This window comes from Balaenoptera musculus, chromosome X (genome assembly GCF_009873245.2).
Source record: "Balaenoptera musculus isolate JJ_BM4_2016_0621 chromosome X, mBalMus1.pri.v3, whole genome shotgun sequence".
Taxonomy (NCBI): Eukaryota; Metazoa; Chordata; class Mammalia; order Artiodactyla; family Balaenopteridae; genus Balaenoptera; species Balaenoptera musculus.
Window position 1 is genome coordinate 52,298,398 of NC_045806.1, and position 10,279 is coordinate 52,308,676.

General features: G+C 40.9%; 1 protein-coding gene across 1 annotated transcript in view; it reads left to right on the plus strand.

Moving 5' to 3' along the window:
* The window catches only part of HEPH (hephaestin), a 78,761-nt gene extending 71,527 nt beyond the window's left edge, over nt 1-7,234 (plus strand). Inside the window, exons 18-21 of the mRNA XM_036839135.1 lie at nt 150-289; nt 1,143-1,305; nt 4,167-4,211; nt 6,555-7,234. Of these exons, the coding sequence (XP_036695030.1) occupies nt 150-289; nt 1,143-1,305; nt 4,167-4,211; nt 6,555-6,787 (581 nt within the window). The 3' untranslated portion in view covers nt 6,788-7,234. The remainder of the gene's footprint in view (nt 1-149; nt 290-1,142; nt 1,306-4,166; nt 4,212-6,554) is intronic.
* Nucleotides 7,235-10,279: the final 3,045 nt, after the last annotated feature.

A 10,279-nucleotide genomic window follows, 5' to 3' on the forward strand; every position in this document is an offset into this window, starting at 1 on the left:
GGAAGATAGACTGGAGAGGGACAAATGGAAGAAAAATGAGAGAATTTAGGAGGGTATTGCTATCATCAGAGATGATAGGGATTAGCTCTAGGGTAGTGGCAGTGGTAAGTCAAAATGAGAGATATAAAATAGTTTTTCTTCTCTTACAGCCATTAATGGAAAGCTCTATGCCAACCTCAGGGGCCTTACCATGTACCAAGGAGAACGAGTGGCTTGGTACATGCTGGCCATGGGACAAGATATCGACCTACACACTGTCCATTTCCATGCAGAAAGCTTTCTCTATCGGGTGAGCTGGAAAGAAGGCTGAGTCCCTCAGACTGCTTTGATATCCATTAAGAAAGAAGAGAATAAAAAGAAACATGATAATAATCAGTTAAAAGAAGAAAGGTCTTGTACGTGGAGTATTGATCAGGGAATTCTAGTTTGGCTTTGTATCCCAAGGTCAATCATTGCCCTCCAGGCCTTAGCTTTCCCTTATGATATAGAAGAAATGAATGGCTCATTTATGGGATAAGGAGATTGAAGGAATAAATGTAATTGGGTCTCAGTCAGGGACTTGAGGTCCAGTAAGCAGTCATCCTGAATAAGAAATTTCAGAGTAGTGTCTCACAGTCTCTGAAAGTTCTTAATCCATTCCTGAACTTCAATTCAGGACCTACCTGGGACAACATGTGGGTTTTGAAGAAGAAGATTTTGTCTTAGGGAAAGGGGTCAGAGTTGTAGGCATTAATGTGGACTTAAAGACTTAGAAGTCCTGATAAAGGTGGTGGCATAGAGGAGAAACTAAATTGAGTTTCATTTCTAAAGTAAATATGTGGATCCTTCCTAGGGGTCAAGGCTTAAGCCTGCTAAAAAGTATGGATATACTAGTTTTTAGCCCCCTAATGAAAGACTAAATGAACTTTACTTTGGAACACTTTAAGAAAAAGTAGGAGGAGAGAGTCTCCTCTGTTGAGTCAGTTTGTATGGGTGGGTTCACAGAGGAGATGGATAAGATGGAATCTTCAAGCTGTTCTCTGGTCTGTGAATCTTGAAGTTCCATGTCCCTGGTGTGGATACCCAAGCCTTTTAATTCCTATAAGCTCTGAGACTATCTCTACCCTTCACTTTCTCTCTCTCACCCACAATCTCTCTTTCAGAGTGGAGAGAGCTACCGGGCAGACGTGGTGGATCTGTTCCCAGGAACCTTTGAGGTTGTGGAGATGGTGACCAGCAACCCTGGGACATGGCTGCTTCACTGTCATGTTACTGACCATGTCCATGCTGGCATGGAGACTGTCTTTATGGTTTTGTCCCAAAGAGGTAAAGCCTAATTAGGCTATCTTCTAGCACTGTATCTAGCCTGTAAGAACCAGATAATCCAAGAAGTGACTTGCATCCGTCTTCTGATCCCAAGAAGACAGAACAGACCCCTTCTCGTGTTCTCCCAACCAATATTTCTCATTCCCTGTTGCTCCCCTGCTCATGCCCCCTCCTAATTTCTTTGATACTTGTTGAGCTCACATGAATTGACTCAGCCTGGCTGGGCTGTATGCATTGATGCTTAGTGTAGATTTGTTTCCTTTGAATATATTTAATTTGTATGTAAATTTATTATTTTAGAGTTTATTAGAGGTGCTAACTATTTCAAAGGAATCTTATTAATGAGTTCTTTTTTTATAAAAAGAAAAAATATAATTCTAACAGTCACCCCTTAATTGGTTTGTTTTGTGGGGATTGTCTAAGGCTGGAAAGAGATATTAGCCTTCAATTACAACTAATCCCAGACAGATGCTAACAAGGATGGAAAAAACTTTTTCTTTGTATTTGTTATATGGAGACGTAATAGCCAGGGTATTTTCTTTACCAATAAATCTTTGTTCATCACCAATAACATAGAAGAGTAGGCTGTGTTGAATTTTGTGTCTTTGGGCCATTAAAGGGTTGAGTCTCACTTCTTAAGCCTCTTAACCTGAATCCAGTACTCATCATTATCCCCCTTGCAAGAGGCTCAATAGAAACTCTTGGGACCCACATGAATCCAGAGAGGTTTATTTTTCTCCTGTTCTTTTTTTTTTTTAAGTCATGCTGTTTTGAAAACTGGTTATATTGAGGTAGGTATTCTGGGATTCCCAGCCATTGACATTCTGTCAGCAGGAATAGAAAGTGGGAAAATGTCTTTAGGCATTCAAACAGGGCTAGCAAACCAGGGTAGAAAATACAACTCTGCTCTTTACCCCCAGGGAGGGAGACGAATAATTGTACATTATGATTTCCTATATCTTTGGAAAACTTTGTTCTCTGGTAACACATACTGCTAGAATGTGTCTTCCAGTTACTACTGTAGTACTATTCCCCACCACCCAGACAGGAACACATAATTCTTTGTTGTATTCTGTCAGTCCTTAGAATCAAAGTCAAGAGGTGAATTGATGTATCATCAAGATGCTATAGATCCAAAGCAACAGATTGTCTCCATATGTAGTAACGGGTCATGTCAAATATGGACCATCTAATAGATAAGAGACTGCATCAATACATATCATCAAGGAACTTCCATGAATAAGAATAGCTTATCTCTCTCTATAATAATGAGCCAGTCCATAAATTTTACCTATTTACCTTTTGTTTGTTTGACAGACTATGGTCTAATTTGATATTGTTCCAATCACATATAAGCTAACAGGCCACCCAGAGGGAAGAGTTGAAGACAGATAGGGAATAAAAGACTAATTGTTGGAAAGGGCTTCCTGGTGAAGAAGCAGGGGATGAAAGCCAGAGCTACAAAAAAATATTAGAGTGGGGTAAGGTCATTTTTTTCTACTAAAAGAAGAGAGAAAACAGAAAAAGACCAATGTGTAGGTTTGGGTGAGAGGCTTGACAAAAAGGTAGATATTTCTGTCTGATGGTCTGTGTTTCATCTGTGATGGAGGAGACAGAGTCATCTACTGAGGATGAAAGATAGGTGGTAGTGTAAGGGGCTTGAGAAGAGTGGGCAAAGTGGTTATGAAATAAACACTCTGGGTGTTGGGGAAAAAGTTACTCTGAGTGATGGAAAATAAATTAATTATTGCCAAGCAGCATTGAGGACTTAGTTGAAGTTGGGCCCAAAGAATACTGATCTTTACAATTGTGTGATGTTTCTCCACCAGCACTCATCATACCAGAAAAAAATACAAGGAAAGTATAGTTACTGGGGTTTCAGCAAATGATTATAACATTCCTGGTAAGTTAGTAGTTGAAGTGATAGACAATGGAGTCCAGCCTGGCCAGGAATGGAAGAAAAAAACAGGATGAAACTGGTGAGGTGAGAAAAATGGAAGTGTCCAGGAGGTCTTCATGAGAGGAGAAAATAACAGGTGAAATAGAATAAATAGCATTAGAACATGGAGAGAATAGGAGGCTGTTGTTAGATTTTAGACTTATGAGATGGAGCAATTCTGCATAATTAGTCCAATGTGACCATAAGAGTGGTTGATAGAGTTGGAGTATATTTGAAATTTGTTAGAGCTAAGAGGCCTCAAAACTGTGAGGCTTAAGTGTTGGACGGGTCAACACTCATGATGGGAATTGAAGACAAGAAAGACTGAGCCACGTACCAAAGACTTCCATGAATGAAGAGAACTGCTAGGTAACAGTGGCAAGAAGTGGTTGTGGTTTTTTAGCCAAATAATATAAGCCTCAAAAGTAATGGATCTTTGCAAAAAGGGGAGGAATAATAAATAATATCAAAGCAGCATTGAGAAGATAAAAAGGAAGTACAGTTCTCAGAAAAGAGCTCAGCCTCATTAAAGCAAGAAGAGGAAGAAGTATTCTAAAAAGGTTGAATATGTAGGGATGTAGGTTTGACAAAGAGCAGGGGCTTCCTGAAGGAAGACTGGGAAAAGGTGGCAAAAAGAGCAATAATGAGGATAAATTGCCAATAAATATGTAAATATTGGCAGAGGGGTGACTTACCCTTTGGACTCCTAAGCCTATGCTCTTGCTCATATTTTGTGTCACTGCTCAAAATCAAATCCACATACTAATACTGACTTTGATCACAAGATAGTTAATTCCAGTCACCTCCATTTTGCTTACTATATCACAGAGAGTTTCCTCCAACCAATGCTAACCTCCTACAACAAGCCTGTGGATAGGTAGGAAGAATAATAGGACTAACCTCTTTTTTCTTTTTCCTCCAGAACACTTAAGCACTACCACCATCATCTCTGAAGAGACTGGAAAAGGTAGGGAGAATGATACACAGATTGGGTAGTTATATATGTTGTGCATTTGGGGAAAAGTGCAGTGTCTCTAGAAGATGGGTTTCACATGGCTGAAAGGTGGACCTCAATACTAGCAGAAAGCATCCTGAGATTTATTTAAGACTTCAGAAGCCAGGAATCTAAGGTTAAGCTTCCAGTTAAGCTTCCCTCAGCATGTTTATTCTCTCTGACCCCCATGCCCAACCTCCTGATTTGAGGAAAATTGTCTCATCCTCAGTTGAAGGCTACTATCTTTTCCTCTTACTAATGTGTGAAGGGGAATAAAATTCAAGGTCTTGCTGAGTTGTGAATGAAGGTGCTATAGCACAGACATGAATTCCCCACAAGGATAGTGTGAAACAAATGCCATTCAGTCTGCACCAGGTAATTATTCTTTCATCTATAGAATACTAAATAGTTGACTCTTTAGAACCATCCATTTCTGTCCTTCCAGAAAATAGAGATTCTTGTTCTATCCAGGCTGGGTTCAAATAATGCTTTCACTCTCTACCTCATTTGTACCTGAACTGAGAAAGATTCAGAAAGTTCTGAGAGGCTAGAATGGATGTTAGAGATCTTCAGTTTAGTCTGGAGGTTTTTCAGCTCTGTTTGGAAAGTTCCTAATGAAATAAGTATCTTATAAACAGTCAACCAGGGGAATAGGATATGTCCTGGAGGGTTAGGGAGAGGTAAGGTGAAGCAGAGAGAGCAGAGTGACATACCCGTATGTATATGTATTTGTATATATATACACACATATATTTGTATATATACATATTTTGTGCATACATTTGTATATGCATTTGTACATATCAGTGTGTACATATATACATACATCCTCATAAGCTCTTGTCTGTTAAAAAGGTTCAACAGTGGGGAAAACCTCTCAAAACTGGTGGTCTACTAAAGCCCAACATTTTCTGCATGAGAAACTGAGAGATGGAAAGTGATTTTTCCAAGGTCACAAGAGAAGTAAGTGGTAGAATGTAAACTCAAAACCAGAATGTTTCCCAGTTTCCATTTGAACTCATTATATTTCATCTTCTCTCAGTTCTGTAAGAGTATTGATTCATCCAATTATACATTCATCAAACACATACTAACTGCCAGAGACACCACAAAAGTAAGACATAGTCACTATTTTCCAAGAGATTCATGTCTAAAAGTGGAATGAGACACAGAGACAATAATTGCAGTGCTGGATACTATATGTTATTTTTTTAAAGTGGGGAAACAATAATAACAACTGATCAATTATTGTACATTTGCTGTCTTCCAGGAGCTATGTTAAATATTTTATAAATATCATCTCACTCAAGCCTCACAATAAACCACTGAATTAAATATGGTTATTATCCCCATTTTATAAAAGAGGAGACTGAAATCCAGAAGTGAAGGTGGATTAGGTCACTTGGCCCAAGCAAGTAAATTGTGGGAGTACAAACAGTACAGGTACTTTGGGCACATAAAAGAAAGACCATTGTTAGTTATACAGCTGAATTGAAGAAAGCTTTGCTGAGACCTATAATGTTTAAGCTAGGGATAGAATGGTGAGGAAGAAGAAAGGGTGTTCAGGCAACTGGAGCAGCATGAGAAAGTCTTGGAAGCCTGAAAGAGGCTCACCCATTCTGCAGAACAAAGAATGAGTTGCTATCCCTGAAGATAGTAAATAAGAGTAGGCTAAGTTAGAATCTGATCGTGAGAGTTGCAATGTCTGACTTGAGTCTGAGCTTTATTCCATAGGCTAATTGGAGATCATCAAAAGTTTGTATGCCAGGAACTAAGAAAATTAGATATTTCACCTAGAAAGATCAATGTGACATCAGTGTTATAATGACCCAAAGATGGGAGAGACCAGACAGCACAGAGGCAGGCTCTTGTCATGGTCCAATGGTCAAAGTGAGTATTGATAAGCTAGATAATTGAGTCAAACTGCTTCTCAGGAGTTTCTACTTACTGCTCCCAGTTCTACCCTCTGGAACCACGCAAACCAAATTCAATTCTTTTTTTTTTTCCTACATCACAGGCTTTTATATATTTAAAGAAATATGTCAAGGCCCTTCTCACTCTGAGTGTTAGCTCTTTCCATGGGGGGATTGGTGCCTCAATGCTTCCTAATGATTTTCTCAGCTATGACATTTTGTTACGCTGGTTCTCTGTAACCTCCGAATCTGTCATCATTGGCTGATCTTTTAAGGGATAAGGATAGTTCCTCTGTCCTATTTGGATGACCTTATTTCTCCTCTCCCAGAGTTGACTATAAAAGAAGACATTTTAGAGTATTCTCCATCCCAGGGTTCCCACTTTCCTCTTGTTCCATTTCAGTAGCAATCCCCAGTGACATTGGAGAAAGCAATGTGAGGATGCTGGGCATGCAGATCCCTGTAAAGGATATCGAGATACTGACTTCTGTCTTGATTGCCATGGGTGTCACTCTCCTGCTCATTGCTCTGGCTCTTGGTGGTGTGGTGTGGTACCAACATCGGCAGAGAAAGCTACGGCGCAACAGGAGGTCCATCCTGGATGACAGCTTCAAGCTTCTGTCTCTCAAGCAATAACAGCTGGATCCTGGAACTGCACATCTGGAACACACTCCCAGCAGGCCATGGACTAACAGCTGACCTCACTGTCACTGTCAAAGGGGCATGGGTTTTAGAGAGGCAGAGGAGGGAATCAAACTCAAGAGAGTATTTCTTCACTAATTTATTTACATGGAAATGATATGCTTTCTTTTTCTTTAGTTTCTTTACTCCACTTGGGCACCTGGGGCTAAGTGAGTCCCCTAGTATCTAATATCACAAATTTCAACAGCTATATTATAATATCACCCACTGACACTTGGAAGGTCTGGAAATTTCTAAAAACTGACTCTTCTCACAAAGTAGATACCAAGAGTAAGTTTCACTGTTTAGGTTTCTACTGCTTTACAGGACCTAGGCAAGTTCAATTTGAACTGAGGCTAAGTGAGCTGTGATGATAATCCAAATCTAAACTAAGGACTAAGAACATAGGCATGATGGGGAATGGGTGGGGTGGGATTTTAAGATCTAAATTGTATTTTGATTCTTCTTGGCAGTGGACTATTTTGGTTAAGTGGGTAGATAGAATATTGTTGTCATGAGCAACTACAACCTTTGGAGGCAAAAGCTCCTCAGGAAGCCAGTACTCCAAGTTCTTGGCACAGTTGCACTGAAGGGAATGTTGAGTGTCCTCTCCATGTTTTAGTCAGAAAATCCTACACATTAAAGTGCTTGTTAGAACACCATAAAAGTGAACTTGCTGATTTTGATTGTCTCTGTGGCCTCTGGGAGGTTGTGACTGTTATTGAAAAAGAGAGCACGCAGCAAGACTGGTGGGGGTGACTAGTGTTGGGCATAGAATGGGTCTGCCTATCCTTTGTGGACCCTGCAGGTTTGTGTTTTGGAAGTGAAGAAGCTGCCCCAGAGGAAGCCTCAGAATCAGAGTGGTGGGTACCATCTTTTGACCCATAAGTGCCAAAAGTATTCTGAATGCTAAGAAAAGTTGCCAGAGGGAAATAGAGGGCTGAAACTAGGCTCAAACCTTTACACTGGGCAAGGAGAGGTGGGCACAGATCTAATGGGCTCTTTTGGTAGTTGGGGGTATGAGAGGTCTACTTGCAATTTTGAGGGCCTCTTTATAGGGTAGAGTCCTTCCTCTGGTAATTTAAAGCAATATTCCTTTGTCACTTACAAGTTCAAGCCTCTCTAAAACCTTGGTCAGAGAGCACAGACAAGACGCAGAGTAGGGATGGGATAAGATGGCCCATTCTTACTATAGTATCCATAATACCATTTCACATGGCAAGTGGAGAATGGAAGAGGCATCAGGGACAGTTAAAATAATAACTGAAATGCATAGTGCTTTACACTTTACAAAGCATCTAATACCTGATTGCATTCTACTTCCCTTAGTTCTATCAGGGTGATACTTTGTTTTACCTTTTAGTAAACAAATGATTATAGAGAGTAAGTGATTTTACCCCAGGCCATTCAGCTAAAAATTGAGTGGGGATTCAAGCCTTCATCTATTCCACTCCAAATACCTGCTTCATCCTTCTATATCATGGAAACTCCACTAATCTCCATCATTTGTTACCCATATTGAATCCAACTTTCCTTTTCCTGTCTTTCCAGCAAAACTGTCTGCCTAGTTAGCAACGCTTTGCAGATTAACTGTAGAAACCCACAAAGCTGGTTTTCAGTTACTAAGTAATGTTGAAAGTTGGAGGGTAAAACACAGGCCAGAGCCCATCATTCATCTTGGTTTATTGTGGTCAATGGCTCTGTGGAGAGCTTTACTGGAAGTCTCAGAAACATATCAGGGCGTGGGGTAGGGAGAAGATTTGGATTATTAGTGATAAAATCAAATGAGAGTATTTAAACCATTGCATAATCAATGTGCTTAACAGCAGAACTCTGTTGGTGTATTGTTAAAGTGAAGGTTATTGAAAACTCAGTGCACTCTGGGGACTCTACTCAATTATTGTAATTTGTATGCAAATGGAAGGTGGTCTCAGTCACGAATCTGAGACAAGGAGAAGTAGGTGAGATGGGGATACGTTTCTTCTGAATGTGTAACCCTGCTCCTGATTGGGAAATGTAAGCTCAAGCCCATGTATTACAGAAAAGTATGCATTTTTGTAGTGGGTGTGCTCCCTTTGGGGATGTAGGAGATGTTTTTGACAATTAAGTGGCACTTCCATCCATTCAATTGCTCAAGTCAGAAATCCCCAAAGTAAGCCTTGTTTGTTTTTCCTCCAAAATATCTTTAATTTATTCATCTGTTTCTATCTTCATTGCTACCACCCCAGACTAAAGCAAAACCATCTGTTACCAGGACTTGTGTAGTAGCCTCCTGCTTATATCCTTACATTCACTCCAGCCTCCTACAATTGATTCTCCATGCAGAAAAGTGATGTTTGAAAAACATAAATTGGACTTCCAGTTTAGATGAGCTGCCATAGGTTCATGTCTTTCTGGAGATAAATAAACCTTGGAAGTAATTTAAAAAGACAACAATAGAAGGACTCAAAAAGATAGAGAAGAGGAAGGCAGCCTGAAGAAGAACAGAGAAACATAGCAACAAAGCATCTTCTTAACACCTAACCTAAAAGAATGCAGCCCAAAGTCAAAAAGGAGTCCTAGTGACAACCCCAGGTGGGCCTGGGACTCTGGAACGAGGGACTGGGGAGGAGCCTTGCTTACATCAAGTAACCATGGAAGCTGCCCTTCATCTCTGCTGACCAGAGACTCTCCTCCCCCACTTAGACATTAGGAAGCAACTGCAAGGAGAATCCCAACATAGCAAGCTGAAGCCCAGGAAGCACTCTTTGTGCCTGTAAGCTGGAGAATCCCTTTTCCTACCCAGAGAAAATAATGGTTCTGGCAGAGGTCAACAGGAACCTCAGAGACATCAGAGAAACCAAGCAAAACTGAAGAGCACAGCAAAGTCTCTGAAAGTTACATTGCCATTGGAACACAAAATTATGCCAGGACTTATGCTAAACATAAACAGGGTTACTGCCTCCTAAAATAGATCGTTTTAATATGATTCAGAGTTCCATCATACGAAGAATCAGTAAAATCACAACTTGAATGAGAAAAGACAGTATACTTTCTGGGTGCCCTCTATGTGGGCTGTGTGGGTCCTTCTGTTGTGGTGGGCTGATTACTGTGAGGACACTGGTAAGTGGGACTGTCTCCCTGTCCAGTTGGTTGCCAGACACTGCCTTGTGCAGAGGCTGTGAGCCACAGGTGATCAAGGCCATGTCCTAGTATGGCTGCTTTCACAGTCAGGGGACTCCAGGTCCTGGTGCCAAGCCACAGATGGGTGTGGCCATGTCACAGGTTGACTGGCTACTGAGCCCAGGGGGATCTCAGGGCTAGTGCTGGCCCACCAGTGCGTATAGCCGGGTCCCATGGTGGCTGGTTCTGGTGCCAGGGATCTCAGAGCAAGTGTCGACCTGCTGTACGGTGGGGCCCCAGGACATACTGGAGTGGTGTTGGCCTGCTAGAGGATAGGCTGGTTCT